Here is a 20,175-nt window from a genome sequence, read left to right as displayed (position 1 = left end):
TCTGCACAATGTACTGCTGAGCCAATTAAAACTAAAAGCAGTCTTGTAGGACTGAACACACAGTGGAATGATCCAGTTATTATATACATAACTGTATACATTAAAAAAAATAGCTTTAACAAGTTATGCCAAATTGTATACATTTTAATTTTAACAAAAAGAGGCTCACGATATTCCATTATTATGGTCTAATTCATGTAACTAAATATATATTTTTTGGGAATAAAACATGTTAAGGTCCAAATCACTAGGCAAACCTGGATACAGCATACAAATGATAATAATTTGTAATATAGAATACAATAGGTATGGTAGATGCTATTTCAGCTCACCCATGATTCTGATTATTTAATTCTCTGTTAAGATTGGAAAAAAAAAAATGTAAACATAAAACAATGTTCTAGCCAAAAAGGTCTTTCAGGTCATTGTTTACAGAGGTGCTGCTTTTCATGGTGTTCTTTGGCATGCCGGGCTGGGAGAAGTTCTGAGGGCTAAAGAATGGATTTGCCTGGATTCCAAATCCTGCTTGGCCCGTCACCCCGGGTTGCACTGGAGCCATGGGCATGTTCATGGTCTGTGGTCCTTGGGGTTGCCCAAACTGGTTCAGCCATGGGCTGGGAGCAGCTGCTGGTGGGGCAAGTTTTGGTACCATTTGGTTCAAGCTTACCTTGTGTTTCTGGGGTACAAAGAGAGAATCGAGAGCCACCATGTTTGCAGGTTTGTTTTGTTGCAACACACCCACTGTGCCTGGCTGACTTAACCCACCCATGGTGTTGAAATTGGGCGTGCTTGTTGTTGTAGCCATGCCACCATACATGCTGGGGTTGGGGGTGCACATTCCCATGTTCATGGCAGAGGGCTGGAATCCCATGCTGGAATTAAAACCATTGCTTATATTTCCCATCGCACTCATAGTACCCATCGAGGACATGGTGGCGAATCCTGTGGAGGGAGCTGGTTTAGTGGTGCTTAGAGACAGGGTCCCCATAGACGACATGCTGTCTAGAAGGGTGCTGGTCAGATCCTTTGTCTATAAAATTAAATACAAATCTGATTAGTCTAACTAGTAAGTAATATCAAAAGTACCCTCAGATTTTTGTTGAATGGTATTTGTTTTACATATTTTATTTGTTGATGAAAATAAATTCTACTAATGAATACTGAAAGCCGTACTGGTTTTACAGAAGCTGCTGTTGTCACATTTGAGGGCGCAAGCGGCTTCTGATTCTTCAGTTTCAGAGTCTGCTCCTGTTGCTTTGCTAGCCGCTGTTTTTCCTCCAGTGTTAGAGATACCTGGTAATATAATGAAATTAAGTTGGTTGCAACTGCAGATTTCTTCAGCACTAGACAAATGAAAATATAAAATGTGCACAAATGAAAATTTTATTTTATTTTTTTAAAAAAAACATACTCTTGATGGTTGTGGTGCTACTGCCATAGATCCATTTTCTTTCCTGTCAGATCCTCCGCTTACAGAATTTGACCCAAATATGTTGTCAATCTGTTTTTGGAAAGCAACTGACTTTTAATGCTCAATATGTAATAAAAATTATAACAAGTGTGAATTTATATTCCTTAAAAATGTGTTTGTATTTTTTGGATTACCCATGCAAATCCATCACTTTTCTGTAGGATGTTTTGGAAGACACTTTTGGTTGCTGAAATTCTGCTCAACTGGCTAGATCTTTGTGAAAAGGTTTTCTTCTCACATACACATTATCAATTTGTTGAAATAAACTTACTTTGAAAACATAAACACCCATAAGATGAATACACTACATAGTTACAGTGCCGAGAAAGTTTGTGAACCCCAATGATAATTATGGAAATTCCGGAGTTTTACCATGACAGCCTTCTTGAATCAAAACCAGTCTTTTCTTAAATATCCAATAGGGTTTATATTAACCAATTCCATGTCTTTTGAAACAAAATGATGTATGAATTAGACAAACACTGAGTAATTATAATTCAGGGTATGTGAAAAAGTAAGTGAACCCCTGGTTTTATCAGCTCAATTAAGGGGATAATTAGAATCAGGTGTTTAAATAATTAGTTAGATCTTCAGGGGTGAGTTTGGGAGGCCCCACCCTATATAAAGATCAGAAACTTTGAGTTTGGTCTTCACCATACAGGTGTGTGGAAACACGTCATGCCAAGATAAAAAAAAATTCTGAGGGTCTCACAAAAAAGAGCTATTGATGCTCACCAGTCTAGAAAGGGTTGCAAAACCATTTCTAAGGATTTGGGGCTCCACTGTCAGACAGACAGTCTACAAATGGAGAAAGTTCAAGACCACAGTCACTCTACCCAGGAGAGGTCGTCCTACCAAAATCTCTCCAAGAACAAACCGACAAATCATCAAGAAAGTCACAAAGAACCCCAGAGTAACAACCAAGGATCTGCAGGCTACTCTCGCCTTAGCTAATGTGAGTGTTCATGACCCAACTACCAGAAAGAGACAAGAATGGTGATTGTGGAAGGATAGCCAGGAGGAAATCACTGCTCTCTAAAAAGAACACTGTTGCCCGTCTGCAGTTCGCTAAAGAGAACACAGATGATCCACAAGACTTCTGGGACAATGTTCACTGGACAGACTAGTCAAAGGTAGAACTTTTTGGCCTCAAAGACAAACGTTATGTTTGGCGAAAACCAAACACTGCGTTCGAACAGAAGAACCTCATCCCAGCCATCAAGCATGGTGGTGGGAGTGTGATGGTTTGGGGCTGCTTTGCTGCCTCAGGACCTGGACAGCTTGCCATCACTGACACAACCATGAATTCTGCATTGTATCAGAAGATTCTAGAGCATGTCAGGCCATCCATCCGTGAGCTGAAGCTGAACCGAAAGTGGGTCATGCAGCAAGACAATGATCCTAAACATACAAGCAGATCTACAAAAGAATGCCTGCAGAAGAAGAAATTCGCGTTTTAGAATGGCCTAGTTAAAGTCTAGACCTAAACCCCATCGAAATGTTGTGGCAGGACCTGAAGCAAGCTGTCCATGCAAGGAATCCCTCAAATGTCACAGAGTTGAAGCAGTTCTGTAAGTTGGAATGGGCCAAAATTCCTCAAAACCGATGTGAGAGACTGACCAAGTTACAGGAAACGCTTAGTTGAAGTCATTGCTGCTCAAGGGGGTGCCACCAATTACTGAATCTAAAGGTTCACATACTTTTTCACACATGGATATTGAATATTGAATAATTGGTGGGTAAATAAATGTTGAAAAAGTATGTTTTTGTGTCATTTGTTTAATCAGGTTATCTTGTATCTATTATTAGGACTTCGATTAAGATCTAATAACATTTAAGGTTGGAAATATGCAAAATATGTGAAAATCCTAAGGGGTTCACAAACTTTCTCGGCACTGTACATTACTGAAATCAAAGGGTAGGAAAGAAGAATCCTAAACCTTCTAATGAACAACAGGCTAACATTAAGAAAAATCATAAACTTGACACAAAGTTACCCCCTTTACAAACACAAAGAGATGCTGTTAGAGTTGCACTGAATGTGACACTAAACACACCAAAGTCCCATTACGTCTTAACAATCACCTTACCTGATGAACTGGGTTCAACTGAGGCTCTTCGGTTTTGTTCATTGTACTGGAAATTTCCATTCCTCTAATGAAAGAGTTTTTAATGCATTTTACATACAATTCATTATAATGTGGGGGAGGGAAAAAAAAAAAAACATGAAAAAGAAATACACAGGTATGAATGAGTATAATACTTGATTTTAAATGTCAAATTTATTTTGAAAATATAATAAAAATGTTTATAATAACATTTAGTTATTATAGTTATGATAGTGAAAAAACATATAATTTGATGACTTTTAGTGCCTCTTAGATACTTACCTGTGCTGTTCTTGCATGATATGCAATTGCTCAAGTTTGGTCTTGTGTTCTGCTTCTATTCGATTCAACATGTCTTTTATTACTGCCATGAAGGAATTGAACTAGGAGATGAAAATAAATAAATAAATAAATAATATATATATATATATATATATATATATATATATATATATATATATGGCTATATATGCCGATATTAAACTGAGACTCGGCTTTAAAAGTGACTCGGACAACTGAGCATACATGATGTATGTACATGTACCGGATTAATACACTGTAAATGGCGACATCGTAACTTTTTATAGCTGTAGCCTTCAATAGTAGAAGCATTTGTTTGGTGATCTGATGGGTCCGGTAATAACGAAAACCTGGGTTTGACTCATTTTGACATTGAATCGCCAAACTGGGTTGGGCTCTTATGTTGTCCATTTTTTTACGACATCCTCAGACATCACTCTTTCCCGTGTCAGGAATCACCCCTCCTCGAGTCAGTCGTCAGGTATCGGGCATCGCCCCTCCTTGAGTCAGTCGTCAGGCATCAGGCCTCCTCGAGTCAGGCGTCAGTCCTTCGAGTTTGTTTTTTTTTCTCCGGGGAGAGCGAGGGGTTGGACGGAGTCATCTGAATCACCCAGTCAAACGAGCAAAAAAACTTTTGGTGCTTCCATTAGATGACACTGGTGTCAGTGTAGCTGCTGATTGGTGCATGCATTTTGACCTTTCTTTAGCATTTAATATGTATATTTTAAGGAGTACGAAGCAGGATTTAAGAGTTTTCCAAGATTCTGAAACAGCATGTTGCAAAGAAAGCGTCTGTAGGTCGGTAAACATATGTTCTCCGATGCATTTGTTCTTGTCTTTACAGAAAACTGCTCACTCACAATGTTTTAGTATTTTAGCTGTACCCCATTTACATGCTTGCTCGCTCAGCTATCTCATTCACTGACCTACACAGCTACACGTAATTGTTGTGTGCATATGCAACCAATACTACCAGATACTGCATTTTTTAAAGGAAATAAAGCAAGCGCCTAATCAAATGGGTTTTTACATACATTTCCAAGATTTCAGAGACTTTATTCAAATTCACGATTTTCTGTGATTTCCATGATAAAATCGTAGCCTTAACTGTAAGACATTAACATTGACAGAATAGACCAGTGTTGCATAACAATTTTCTACCTGAAACCCATTCGGGTACGGGTCAGGTCCTCGGATCTGCCCGGAACTTGAATGTGTGGGCAGCCTGAGGCATTTTACAGAAGACCTGAGACGTCCTGGAATCATGCCCCAGAGGTAATTCTACATGTGTTACTATACCTGTAAACTACCAATTCAATTTTAATGCAAAGCCTCACCTGATTGAGATTGAGGTTGTTATCAATGCTGAGCGGGATGAGGTGGGGCAGGACTTTCCCAGCCAGTTGTTCTTTGGTAATCCCCAACTTTTTATGAGTAAATGTACACTTGTAGATTCCTGTTAAAAAAGTTTTTTGTTTTTTTAAAAAAATCAATTTAAAAAACAAGATGGAGATACAAAGAAAATCAAATAAATTGGCCAAGGTAATTTTATTCAGTTGGCTTTTTAATTTTTTTTTTCAAGGGGGGGGGGGTGGGGTTGGGCTTTAGTTTTTTAATGGCAAATCTAGGTGACATTTTAAATTAGAAGGGTTTCCTCATCAGAAACTAATTTTAAAATGTTGACAAACATGTCACGTGGAAGACAGCAGGCTCCTAATCGTTTAAAAGAGTTTTGCAAAAAAAAATTGCTGAAATAAATAATTGTAGATAAATAATCTATTTCTTGTAACCTTTTTTTTCCCTCATCCACAAAAGCAAAACTTTTGCTACAAAAGATTGTTCTTATAATTTATTTTTGGGCAATTTCTAGAAATTATAAATTTTCATTGGGGTATATAAACTTTTGACTACAACTGTATGTATGAAGTTGATAAAAAGAAAAATGTAAAATACATCCCATGTATTCATCAACATATAATAGCTATGTGACTTAATACACTGTAGACACAACTATACTGTAAACAAATGCAGATTAAAACTCATTTCAGGTAAGATACTGTATGCTATGCACAATAGTAAATGAATTGCTCTAGTTCATTTAAAATCTTTAAAATCTTGATAGTGATGATGAAAGCAAACTGTTGAAAGGTCATTTCAGTTCAGATATATTGCTTATTCTTTGTTTCATGCGCAGTACATTAACTGATGCAATAACTCTTGCTAAGTATTTTACTGTGATTCTTTTGTTTTTAAATATACAGACAAGTTCACCGAGTGCAACTACATTGTTCACAGAAATGTCCCATCTGCTGTAACAAACACGTTACAAGACTATAAAAATCAGGCTATTACAATTTGTCTCAACATGTTTCAGACTCAGAATATAGTTATTTTAAGTATACACTGCAAATAATTGCTCAACAAAATAAAATCAGTAACACTAAGCAAAGGCTTAATTAATCAAAACATACAGCAAGGTCTTTCTTTTTTTAGTTCAGACTAAAGAAGATGCACCCTTTCATTATCCCCCTTTTCCTGAAGTGAACTCAAACATCAATCTTCACTGAAACAGCACTGCATATCCCAGTGAGAGCATGACAGACTGCTGTAAAGAATCTGTTCACCGATTACCCTGCACACCAGTCAAAGAGAAATTGTTACTTTCATAGCACCCCTGTACATTTAAATCAAAGAATTATGTAAGAAGTCAGAGCTTGCTGCACTGGGGAAAACAGATGTATGTGAACGTACCAATTCAATATAATATATTTAAGTCACAAAAAAATTGTACCTTCCTGAAATGCCCCAACCAAAACAAAAGTATGAACAAAAATGTAACCCTATTTCATATATGAATAGTTATGAGTTGCACAGCTACACATACATTACCTAAAACTCCCATAAGCACAGCAGGCTCCCTGGATGGAATTTCCTGCAGGAATGGCAGCAGCTCATCAATTACAAACCATTTATCAAGATATTCTAAAATCTTGCCCAGACAGACGAGGGAATTTACACGGACCTACAAAAGAGAATACAATTGAACTCTTTGCTAGTTGCATTTTCAATTTCCATTTGAAAAAAAAGAGTATTGAAAACTACAGTGCTATTATAATACTATTTTCTAGAAATTAAATTAGGGTATGCATAAAGGAAGCCCCATAGGATTCTATGTCTTATTTACAAGGGTGTCCTGTCAATAGTTTGGACTTAACTACACAATCCCTAAACACTAACCTTAAAGGTTAAAATAGGTACTACAGGGATGAAAATGTATATTTACTTCAAATTGCTTCTACAATTTGAATACTAGAATGCAGTTTACATAAAATTCACCACAACTAGAGCATAATGTGGATTTTCCTTTGAATTGTTAATTGTACAATACGCATAATCAAACAGAAGAATCAAATTGTATTTTTTTTTTTTTTTTTTACTTACTGCAAGAGAGGATGTCTGTAAACACGCATTTTTAATTCTTGGAATTAATGAGTTCTTCATGGATGGGTAATCTATAAGGTTTGCAAAGGTGGGAATGATGTTTAGACAGAGTTCCTGTAAATTGGGAATATAAAAAAATGTATACATTTAGTGAGCTTAAAGCATATATTTCTCACAAGATCCTTATCCTTTTAGTATAGCTCTTTAAGTGAAAAGTGAAAAATTAGTGTAAACAATGAGTACTGTATTAAACAGAATAGTACATTCGATCAGATTTGTGTGTACCACAAAGATCATAAAACAGTACTGAACTGATAATACAGGACATTTAAGTTTGTTCAGTGCAGGTACTGGTTTGCAGCACTTTGAGTAGTAATTACCTTCACACACACAGCCTTGGAGTTTGCATGACTTGCATGACTCTACTTCTTCCTCAACCCCGACATAAGGAATACTATTCCATGTAATGGCAGTTATTTTTATAAATAATTCACAGAATTTCGAGAACAAACTGGCAACAGAATAGGGATGAAGCTAAAGCTAACATTCAACTTGTGATCCAATGGCAGACTGGTTAATACTGTTGAAGGGGCTCATAAACACTCTTTAAAATTTACAGTAATGACATAACAGAGTACAATCACTACCTAAGAAAAAAAAAATAGGAGGGATCCAGAAAATGTCAAGAAGTACAACACAAACCTTTAAGTAATTTCATATTTAAACTTGATTAATTTTGGGCCAGACAATTAAAGTACTACGCCCACTGATCATAAAGGGGATAATGAGATCTTTATCTCACAGCGTACATATATTAAATTGTTCAATTAAAAACTGAAACCATGGGACTACTTCACCATACTACAATCAAACCATAGTGTTCTCTCACAGTACCTGAATCTGAATTGAGGGTGCCTCCAGAGCTCTGTAGACCATTGGTAGCACACTGTTCTTTATATCTTCTGGAGGAGTTTTGGTCAGCAACAAATCCATTTTTTGCAAAAAGATTAACAGAATCTGCAAAGATAACAGAATCCAAAGCAATTACTTGGAACATTTGCTGTGAAAAACAACTTGTTTTCTCATGTATTAGTAAAAATATTACAAAGCTGTATGAAATTATGCCAATAATTTTCTATTCGTAATTTCACTCACCATATTGCTAGCCTGACAGCATGGAAGAAAAAAACAAAACAGCTGTTTGGTTTGGTTAGTTCAAACACATCTTATTCTGGAAACTGCAAACCCTGAATATTCAAGTCTCCCCCTCCCATTGACCTGTGATTTCACACTGGCGAGGTTAACAAACATAATTTTGAATTGCTAATGCTACTGTCATGCCATTCTGCAGGGTCTGATTTCTGATTACACTCTTATTTATCATGGTATGTATTTCAGAACCTCCTTACCCTTTAGCATGTTGTCATACACAGCTTTACCTTTGCATGAGGATTTGAGCTTGGCTGCTTTAGTACACACGCAGAGCAGTAACTTAAATAACAGGGATGCTGAATACCTGAATAGGTTCTTGTTGCTTGAAGACTGGGGAGAGATCGGGCAGGATTAATTTAACATACTCCTCTTCAGTGCACTCTTCAGCAATGAGCAGGACGTTTGGCAGGACGAAGGGAACCATATCCGGGTTCACAAACTCAGAGGTCAGAGCTGGCAGGATACGGTGTACTACAACCCGCTATGTAGAAGCAAATCACAGATTTCATATTCAATTTGAAATACATCATTTTTTTTTACACGTTTATAATTACTACCACTGAAGAACTTGCTTGCCGTTAATTTATAGTTATTCCCCCTATATTCCATCCCTCCACCCCCCCCTCACCAAAACCAAAAATCTCTTCTTGAAAGACACATGGTCAATCTAGACCTAGAGAATCATTTAATTCAGTTGTTTTAATTAAGTATGAAGGCAAGATCTGAAAGGGTTAGGTCTTTATCATTAGGCAACCAACAAGTTTAATGACCATAAGGTGGCAGCCATATTAGATCAAAGTGAAGGAACATTGTTTAGACTGAGCCAGGTTCATAGAAGAGAGTGATCGGAATGTGGTTGGTAATGGAACCAGCCATACCTTAGGCAATTTAGGAAGAACCTTTGGAAGTCCTTTGTAAAACTGAGATTTCTGCAGGTTATCTCTTTGGAATAAGGAGTCAAAATACTGAAGTGTCATAGCTCCAACATCATCAAAAAAGGGAATCTGCGAGATGCACAAAAACATGCAAATAATGAATTTGTATCAATGTATTTGTTGTACATACCACACGCTACTGATAAAGACAACTATATATTATTTGTTGCGTCACTGAATCTACTTTATTAAATATTAATCAGCTTGTGTGTATAATTTATTGTAATATAAATACACTTACCTTCGTCATCTGATCTGCATCAGGCCTTACAGTTGAAGTTACGTTCAACAAAAGCTTTACATGCTCACGAACCTCTTCTGGAATCTTCTGAAGGATGTTTGGACTTAAACGGCTCAACTGGTTATAAAGTACAAGATATACATCATGCATTAAGCTTTTTATTTTTATAATGGACCAACCGCACACATGAAAGCATATATCTTTTGGGCTAGATCCCTCGTCACAGACACAGATAATATTTTTATATTATTAACAAAAACACATCTATTCTGAACCTAAGACAGCAATTTATGTATTAATACAAAATACATATAGGTGTCTTACATAGAGGTATGTATCACGTAAACTAACACACAAAACCACAGACATATAAAACAAATGCTTTATTTTACCTGATCGAGCTGTTTGCTGAAGCTTTTAAAAATGCCATGCTTGTTTACATCAAAGATGGGCTTTCCTTCATTAAATACAGCATACACAATAACTCCTAAAGAGTACATGTCACTGGCTGTGTCACAGCTCACAGAGAGGATGTATTCAGGAGCCAAATACTGTGGGTTAGGCAGGCACAGCGATGGAAGATTCGGGTCCCACTCTTTACAGGAGTACTTTGGCTATGAAAAAATAAACAAATCAAGAAAGTGGTTCACTAAGTTTACTAAATTCTTGTCCTTAATCTGTTTCCTTGAATTATGGTATAAAAAGCTTAGACTGCCAATACTTTTGTCTGCGACTGTATGTTATATACACACTCTGAATAACTGCAAGTAGTTTTATTTTTATTATTTATTATTATTATTATATATTATTATTATTATTATTATTATTATTATTATGGTTTTATTTAAAAGATGAACTAAACAAATGTTTTTTTCAATGATTATGAAAAAAAAAAAGTTATGAAATCAAGTACCTCTTGTTCAGATGGATTGGATGAGGAGATACTGAAATCAAAGCCCATGACTTTCCACGCTCCACTCTTATTCAGGATGATATTCTCAGGCGTAAGATTTCCATGAACCATTTTCACACCACTGTGTAAAAAGGACAAGCCTTCAGAAATCTGCAATATAAAACAAATCTTAAAATAGCATGTTTATCCTGCTTTAGATCCTCTGCTCCACATGGAAGACAGTTGCTGTATTCACTGAAACAGATATGAGTCAAGTGAAAAGATCAATGAATGTCACAGAACAAACCAAAAAAATTATAGGTCAACCACTCCACTGCTGGACATCTGATACATTAAAAGTAATCTATAAGTCCTTAGTAACACAAATTAGTATAATATACAGCATACTGTAGTTAGTGTCTTTACTTTCATATTATAATAATAATAATAATAATAATAATAATAATAATAATACTCTTTGATACCACATCAGGAATTATTGGGAATCATACTGACTTTACATAATAAGCCTTTTGCAAACCAACCCCTGTTTATTCTGTTTCGGGAATTAGTACCACTGATTAAAATTTGAGTACAACAACGCAGGAAGAGGATTATGCAGCTACTAAATATACATCTGCTCTGTCTTTAAGAGGCACATTTCCAAAAGAAATAAAAAAAAAAAAAAAAAAAAAAAAAAAAGATCGATCTGTCTGTCCTGGAATCTTGTAATTGCAGAGAAAAAAAAAAGTTTTACACATTCTTGAAAAAAACGAGTGGATTAACGCAGTTTTGTGCAAAACTATTTTCTATATTTAACTCTATCTAGAAGTAGATGGATAGCTTCTCAAAAGGCCTATCCACTCCACATTGTCACTGTTGTCAATGATAAATTAAGCTGCCAACACTAGTTTATCACAGAACTGCATTTTCTGCGTAAAAGAGCTTTTATTTGGTGTAAACCAGGTTGGTTCTTTTAGAACCCTAAGGTTAAAGAATGCTATCTGTTGTACCATCACCTGAGGCCATTTCCAAACATCCTCCTTTTGTCATTATGTAGGGTGGATTGTGTTGCCAGTGTTCCAGGCCATATCACAAGGGTGATAAATTGTTTGTTGCCCAAGCGATCATGCCTGATGTTTATGCCTAAACATTAAAATTACCTAGAACTATAAACATGTTTTTGTTCTGAAGAGGATTTGTCACACATACACAAAGCGAAACATCTACATGATGCTGTCTTTGTACCTGGAGTATGTCGTGATAACCAAATTTGTAAACCACCAGCAAATGCTCTGTTGACACTGTTTCTCAACACTTCCTTTTTCTAAAGTGTTGACCAACAAAATGGATTGCGGATTTAGAATTTTTACAACATGAAATGTGGATGGTATTTTCTTTCACTGGTTTTTAACAATTTATAGCAACTATACATTTCCATATTCGCATTGGGCTGTATAGACACTCACCTGTAAGAGTCCATATTTGGTTTCGACATCATACAGCTTATATTCCTTAATGTCGGTAGGTACAGGGCTTGGCAGATTGTCCCACTGTCCAAGAACATTAGATAAGCTTGCAAAGACTGGTTCTGTGCAGAATGCAAGGCAGTCTCTACATGAAAAGAGTACAGTTCAAAAGGGGGATTTAAAAACATTCACTTCCATGTTCATAGACAACACAACCAGACTACAAAGTACAGTACACTTAATAACTAAACGAAATAATAAGGTATTCATTAATGTGGATATTTATAGGTGGGGAGGTTTAACAAAACAGAGCTTACCAACATTTTGTTTAACATTCCTATTACTTTGATTTATTTCTCAAGGATGTATGCAATTTAAGCATGAAAGTAATTTTAAGCATCTCTCCTCAGCAAAAAGGCTTTTTGCAGCATTGTGTCTAAATTAACCATTATTTATATACTAAATCTGTATATTATAATAATGTAGTTTAACTTTTACTTTGTGCACACCCACCTGATCGCTAGGGGGTCAATTTGTCAGAGTAAGAAACATCGCACAGCCATGTTTGATGGGCATATTTAGTTTACAATTTCTGAGGAAAGATGCTTAAAATAATGTTCATGCTACAACTGCACATACAAGCCTAAATAAATAATTCAAAGTAATGGCAAGGTAAGCTTGGTTTTGTTAAACTTCCACATGTAAGTATTCACCTTAAAATAGATTGGATGCTATCCTAGTAGAAGACTGTAGAACAAAGATCAGAGTTCTGTTACTGCCAACGCAAGAAAGTCTGTTTCTACTGACAAAGTAGTGTCTCGTCAGAATTAGGTCAATGTAAAATGTCAGACTTTTTGCCAGCCTTGAAGTGAGCAGTTATTCATTTTTACCTGGACTCTTCAAGTGGGTGCTGGACAGTAAGCAGCCGTGGGTGCCGTAGTCTTGTAAGCTGTTGGACTCCTCGTTTGAGAGAATCTATAATCTGGTCTTTATCAAACTTCTGATACTTTTCAATCATCTTTTTATCAAACACAAAAACTGCTACTTCCTGAAACAAAATGTGAAATATAAACAAAATACATAAATAAACAAACACACACACACAACCATACAAATAAATAAAAAACAAAAATAAAATGTGTTTGGCAAGATTCTAAAAATATATAGTGCAATACATGGCGATGGAGAAAAATGCACAGAAACTGCACAAGATCAGTGGGCCATTGCAACGTACCTCTTAAACCGGTTTAATTGAGGTTTAAACCATTAAGTCTTAATGTCTGTGAGCTCAATTGCAATGTACCAATTTAGACCACAAGGTGACAAAAGGTTTTTTTTTTTTTTTTTTTTTTAACTCCAACGTACCAGCAGTGGCTTAATTTAAGCCCATTTTGTGGTCTATTTTAGACCACATAGCTGCAGGTTTAACTGTTTTTTTGGGTTTTTTTTTTTTTACCTTTGAAGGGACAGTATTTATTCATCAGAAAGATACTTGGCGATATACAAATGTATTATAACTTCAGGTAAGATGTTCAGAAAAACTATTCATATGTTTACATATTCTAAGTGTTTTATGAACAACAGGTACTGCACTCGCTGTGCCTTATTTATTTCATTTTAGACTTTTACATTGTGTGCAAAATGTGGTTATATATTAACACTGTTTACCCAAATACCCATTTGCCTAATTTAAAAACAGTATGTAAAGGTCCCCAAGGGGCTCATCCAGTTAAAGCGATGCCGCTGGGAGTGCAGTATGAGTCATACTGCTTGGACGGCACAAGTTCGTGTCTGGGCTGTGCAAAGAGGCCGAACTTTGTTGGGGACTCCAAAGAGGGCGTCACATTGGGTCTGACGCTCCCAGGGTGGGGATGGGAAAGCGGCAGGAACTTCTCCTCAACCCGGAACAACGAACCCTACTGGCAAGACACCGAACACATTCAGAGTGGATAAAAAGCAGGGCTGATCTCTATTCTCCGGGATTGGTAGACCGTCTTCATTTGCTTTGGATTGCTCGGAGTAAAAGCAATTCTGGCTTTAGGCATGTGAGATTGGAGGATGCTCATACGCCCTCAGAATCACTGCGGTGAGGATAATAAACAAAACTGGACATTCAAAACTAAAAAAAATAAATAAACAGTATGCAAAATTTTATAGGGGTCAGTACAGCTAAATTGCTTTGACGTTACTATGGTATAATGCAACAAAATAGCATATTAAGCAGGATGTGCCCTATAGCCTGGAGATCGTTAGTTCATAACCAGGCTATGTCATTTGCCAACCATGTCTGAGAATTCCCAGGAGGCGCCACACAATTGGCCAAGCACCGCCCGGGTAGGGAGGGCTCAGGTCAGCAGGGTAATTCTCGGTTCACCGTGCACAAGCGACTCCTGTGGCCGGCAGAGAGCCTACGGGTTAGGTGCGGAGCCGTTCAGTGTTGTCCTCCAGCACTATATGTCTGATGGCTTCACTGTGGACCTGCAGTGCGAAAAAAGACGGCTTGGCAGGGTACGTTTCGGAGGACTTGTGTGTCTGCCACCATTCCGCGAAGTCGGCGCGGGGGTTGCAGCAGTGGACAGAGATCAATACGTACTGACGATTCCAAATTCGGAAAAAAAATGGGGTAAAAAATTCCACTGGCGATTAAAATTAAAAAATAAATAAATAAAAATATTTACAGCATACTTAGAAAATAAATATTTTTGTAAGCTTTTTTTCAAATAGGTAACGTTTGTCAAAGGTTTTTTGTTCAGTGATGGATTCCCTGCTTGTTTTCCATACATTGCTCCTTAACTGTGTAGAAATGTACAGTATAGCAATATAAAAGCTATATTGTGTTTTATTTTAGGTTTCATATAAGCATATTCAATATTACAAGATACAACGTACTTACTGTAGAGTCCTGCATCAGGTCGGAATGTGAACTTTTTAGTAGTTTGCAGTTAGGGTGAGGGTCAAAAAATAAATAAATTTTGGGTCTGAATTTGAATCACCAAAAACATTTTATGTCCTTTCAGCGTACTCGTCTGTAACCCTTTCCCAAATTACATATTAGAAGGTAACTGTACCAGTATTCTCTGCTCTAAAGTGTTGTTTTCGCTTGTTTAATATGTCGCAGGATCTTTATCACGTCTGCTTGGTGATATTAAAAATGTTTGTGAACAAGGTGAAACAAAAGACAGTGCAAGGTTTATTTCATGTACTGGATAATAGTTTGAGACATAAATCAGAAGTATGGAATTATTTTGGAATCATAGCAAATGAAAATAATGAACATGTGACTGGATTCGTTGCTTGTAAAACATTAGGTTATTACCATAACCCTGGTTCCCTGAAAAGAATGACAACCATTACCGAATAGGAAGAGCCTCCCTGACTGCCAATCACTGAGCATATATAAAAAGCTGCCCTATCAGGGCCCTGCTGTGAGGATGAAGTCCCTCCCACCCCCTGCTGAAGCGGGTCGTCCTCACAGTAGCATATCGCCATTTTCTTTCAAAATCGGGGGTCAGCTGGGGATAAGCTTTGGTACAGTTTCCCGTTCGGTAATGGTTGTGATTTCAAGTGGAATGACAACCATTACCGAATGGGAAGCTGTACCAAAGCTGTCATGGCTCCAGATTACCAACAGCACAGCCTCACGGCAATAGCCTCAGAGCCCTCATGACGCCTAAGGCATGCCGCCTGCAACACCCTAGAGCCCAGAGAGGGCCTCGCTCGGTTTGCAACATCAAGGAAGTAAAAACATGCAAATGTCTGACTACTTGTCCAGGTAACAGCATTGCAAAGCTCATCTAAGGAGGAGCCATGAAAGAGAGCCCACGAAGTAGAATGGTGGTAGATTGGGCCGTAATGTCCCCCGGCAAGGGGAAGTCCATCTGTTCAAACACCAAGCGTATGGCATCTGCCACCCAGTGCGCTAGACGTTGCTTCGATAGGGCCTGACCTCTAGACCGGGATTCATAGCAGACAAACAGCTGGTTGGACTGTCTCCAGGACGCTGTCCTATCCAGGTAACAACACAGAGCCTGGACCGGGCAAAGCGTGTGCTGTCTACGGTCCTCCTCTGACTCTTGCAGGGGAGGTCTGAAAGTTTCCAAAACCACGGGTTGGTTAATATGGAATGATGAGACCATCTTTGGCAAAAAGGCTGGATTTGTTCTTAATGTTACCCGCGAGTCATTTCCAGTGAAAGCCATACATGTGTCATCAATGGACAGCGCATGAAGCTCACTTACTCTTCTGGCAGACATAATGGCTAATAAAAACGCCACTTTACAGGAAACAGGGCACAGCCCTGCTGACGCCATGGGCTCAAATGGGGGACCCGAAAGGGCTTTGGAACACGCGCAAACTAGCCAATCGTTCAGGTAGTTCAGGATCCGAATACCCCGTAGCCTGAGAGGCGCCAGTGCTGCATCCATGCACTTTGAAAATGTGCAGGGAGCTAGTGAGAGGCCAAACAGCAGCACGCAGAAATCGTACGCGTTGCCTTGAAAGGCGAAACGCTGATATTTTCTGTGTGCGGGACAGATCGGGACATGGAAGTAGGCGTTTTGCAGGTCGATTGATGTGAACCAGTCATCTAGCTGGACGGACTGGAGGATACGCTGTGCGGTCAACATGTTGAACTTCCTTTGTTTGAGAAACATGTTGAGGACCCTGAGGTCCAGAACAGGTCTGAAGCCACCATCCCTCTTGGGCACCAGGAAGTACCCGGCGTAAAAGCCGCTAAGGGCATCGCACATTCTTCTGTTGAAGACTGACGATCTCCTGTTGAAGGAGAATCGCGCACGCTGGTTCGACGGTGGTAAGGAGCACACCCTTGCAGGGTGGCGGGCCTAAGAGGAATTGCAGAGCATAACCGTGTCTCATTGTCGATAGCACCCAGGAGTCCTGGGTGCACCCTTGCCATGGGGCGTGTCCAGTGGTCAGTCCAAGGTGGTGAGGGGGGAAGGTGGTAGCCGGAGCCCCTCAGGGGCGGTCTCCATTGGGCTTGGGAGGGTACATGTTTTTCTTAGGCCCCGGCCTCGGTCTCCAGCCAGAGAACCGGTTACCCCCCTGGCCGGCAGTGGTCCCTTACTGACGGCTCTCCCTATGCCTGCTTGCCTGGTCTGGGGTGGAGGGCGGTGTTCAAGTCCCGTTGCCCCTGCAGGCTGTGAAGGCCACCTAGGGCTGTGGCGGTAGGCGCGAGAATTTAGAAGCAACCTCTGTGGCCTTGTGGGACCTCTCAAAGCTCACATCAATGGTCGCTCCGAACGTCTCCGAACGTCTGCCCCGGTGTTATGGGGGCTTCTAACAGTGCCACTTTCTCGGTCTCCACGACCTTGGCCTGGGTAAGCCAGAGGTGTCGGCAAGCAGACCTGCCTGATGCCTGACCTAACTCCCCCATTAGGTCAGTCATTGCCCTAGTCACCACCTAGCGCTCTCCCTGCAGCCTCTCCATATTAAGTGTTTGGTATGCTGGAATAGGGTTTAATTTACCAAGTTGAATTAACAGGGGTTGAACCAAACCCGAATTTAGTACCAAGATAATGGTCTCTAAGTGGTACATTACAATTGACCCTGTATGTCTGTTTTTTGCTTGCAGCTGCAATAGCTAAAAGAAATGTCAATAGGAATAAAGTCATTTATAAAGGCGCAACAGTTTGTTGAAATTATGAAAATTCAACAATTTAACAACTGACCTGTTTGGTGGATTTTTTTATGCCATTGAAGATCTTCCAGGACAGCATTGGCCCTCCGCTGGCAATGTGACGCCCCACTTCAAACTCCCTGGTAACAGGGTTCCCCATGACAGCACTGGTAACATCTGCAGTTACCTTTGTCACCGTGCTTTTGAACTTATTAAGCATGGACTCCATGGTTTCACCCACAGTCTGTCTGATTCACTTAAAAATATAGATGAGAAAAAACGATTAAATAAGAACAATCTACTCACACAAGAGGTCAGAATAAAACAATTCTATCAAATATACAACTACACACAAAACTCACTAAATAGGTGTTAAGTTGAACTGTTTTACTGTAGCATACAGAATATATTAAGCATTTTCCTTTAGCAGTTTCTAAAAGTAATGTTTATGTTTAAACATAAGAACATAAGAACATAAGAAAGTTTACAAACGAGAGGAGGCCATTCGGCCCATCTTGCTCGTTTGGTTGTTAGTAGCTTATTGATCCCAAAATCTCATCAAGCAGCTTCTTGAAGGATCCCAGGGTGTCAACTTCAACAACATTACTGGGGAGTTGATTCCAGACCCTCACAATTCTCTGTGTAAAAAAGTGTCTCCTATTTTCTGTTCTGAATGCCCCTTTTTCTAAACTCCATTTGTGACCCCTGGTCCTTGTTTCTTTTTTCAGGCTGAAAAAGTCCCTTGGGTCGACACTGTCAATACCTTTTAGAATTTTGAATGCTTGAATTAGGTCGCCACGTAGTCTTCTTTGTTCAAGACTGAACAGATTCAATTCTTTTAGCCTGTCTGCATATGACATGCCTTTTAAGCCCGGAATAATTCTGGTCGCTCTTCTTTGCACTCTTTCTAGAGCAGCAATATCTTTTTTATAGCGAGGTGACCAGAACTGCACACAATATTCAAGATGAGGTCTTACAAGTGCATTGTACAGTTTTAACATTACTTCCCTTGATTTAAATTCAACACTTTTCACAATGTATCCGAGCATCTTGTTAGCCTTTTTTATAGCTTCCCCGCATTGCCTAGATGAAGACATTTCTGAGTCAACAAAAACTCCTAGGTCTTTTTCATAGATTCCTTCTCCAATTTCAATATCTCCCATATGATATTTATAATGTACATTTTTATTTCCTGCGTGCAGTACCTTAGACTTTTCTCTATTAAATGTCATTTGCCATGTGTCTGCCCAGTTCTGAATCTTGTCTAGATCATTTTGAATGATTTTGTACTGTATAGAAATTTGAAAGGTAAGGCATGCTTTTTGTATTCTGAACAAACACTCCATTAATCAGAAACCCCAATTTAGTTGACAGATAATACAGCTATAAAGGATTAACCTCTAAACACGTAATGTTTTTCAGTATTTTTCACAAATTAACTTCCACTGGGTCACCTAAAGTATAAAGGAGAATGTTTTGCCCATTGTCTCAAAAATCGGAATGACACACAGAACAAAATGTATTCAAATGACTGTGCGTATCTTCGCTACAGTACTTCAGACAGTACAGGATGACACACAACACTGATCAGCATCATCACAGTTCACAGCTCTTGATAAAAAAAAAATGACCGTATGATGCACTCCAGACTGCAATCGCTATAGTAGATACACTTCTATTCACAATACACACAAGACACCTTTAGTAAATCCGGATTATTATTAATATAAACGTTAAAGTAAGATAATTGCAATAAACTTCAACTTGTGCTTTCTACTCGGTCATCTTAACTAAAAACGCTATGAAATGTATGGTACTAGTATCAGACGTTTCAAACCATTTGGTGAATTTAAACAAATAGTTGGCAGAATATACCGTACATATTTAAAAAAAAAAACATTAACTTGTAGCAAACAATTACATTCACTGCCGTATGTTGTAAGCTCTGTTTGTTATGTTTTGGGTATAGTCTGTGTTGTTCAGCAATTAATTTGCGTTTTAAGTTAAAATAAATTAAATGACACAACTCCCAGTTTGGTTTCGATTACAACTATTGTATTATTTTTGTAAAATGGTGTGTTTACACCTCCTGGGTGTCAATCACTATCACTGCAGATCATTTTTAAACAGACCAGAACAATTAACAACACAACTTAATTCCTGATCACTTTCTGAATTGTCTACACACACCCCTAGGCCCCCACAGTCAGCCATCAGCTGCTCCTGCTGCTACTGTTGTTGTTTACTCTCACGTCACGTCATAACTTATTACTCATACTGCTTTCACATTCTTAAAATGCGTTTGAGTTACCACCTTCGTACCTGCTCGCTGAATTAAACGTCCACGTTTTGTGTGGTTTCCTTTTTATCGGTTTGTGAGTGAACTGTTAATGTCGCCTGTAAACACCAGCCTCCATATCTTCGAGCTTATAGAATTCTACCTGCCTGGAACGTCACTTCCTTCAAAGACA

General features: G+C 38.4%; 1 protein-coding gene across 1 annotated transcript; it reads right to left on the bottom strand.

The window, feature by feature from the left end:
• Positions 1–394: 394 nt before the first annotated feature.
• Positions 395–20,150, bottom strand: scyl2 (SCY1 like pseudokinase 2). Its single transcript, XM_041257314.1, has 18 exons — positions 20,027–20,150; positions 17,757–17,960; positions 12,960–13,117; positions 12,070–12,214; positions 10,622–10,771; positions 10,101–10,322; positions 9,709–9,825; positions 9,411–9,536; positions 8,837–9,013; positions 8,215–8,337; positions 7,321–7,434; positions 6,769–6,901; positions 5,217–5,335; positions 3,862–3,962; positions 3,562–3,625; positions 1,412–1,501; positions 1,174–1,293; positions 395–1,030 (listed from the first exon to the last, which is right to left on the bottom strand). Exons 2-18 carry the CDS (start codon positions 17,931–17,933, stop codon positions 401–403), a joined length of 2,766 nt encoding a protein of 921 aa, XP_041113248.1. The 5' UTR covers positions 17,934–17,960; positions 20,027–20,150; the 3' UTR covers positions 395–400.
• Positions 20,151–20,175: the final 25 nt, after the last annotated feature.

Source organism: Polyodon spathula, chromosome 8, assembly GCF_017654505.1.
Source record: "Polyodon spathula isolate WHYD16114869_AA chromosome 8, ASM1765450v1, whole genome shotgun sequence".
In the NCBI taxonomy this organism is placed as follows: Eukaryota; Metazoa; Chordata; class Actinopteri; order Acipenseriformes; family Polyodontidae; genus Polyodon; species Polyodon spathula.
The sequence above is the reverse complement of the archived record's forward strand: the minus strand, read 5'-3'. Positions and strand labels throughout refer to the sequence as shown.

Bases quoted from the DNA above. Each gene is read 5' to 3' on its own strand.
- scyl2 (XM_041257314.1), bottom strand. From the start codon at position 17,933: ATGGAGTCCATGCTTAATAAGTTCAAAAGCACGGTGACAAAGGTAACT. The intron at 9,826-10,100 runs GTAAAATAAAGC...CTTTATAACCAG, and splicing joins TCAGCAAACAGCTCGATCAG to TTGAGCCGTTTAAGTCCAAA. The intron at 8,338-8,836 runs GTATTCAGCATC...TTATCTTTGCAG, and splicing joins AGCAACAAGAACCTATTCAG to ATTCTGTTAATCTTTTTGCA.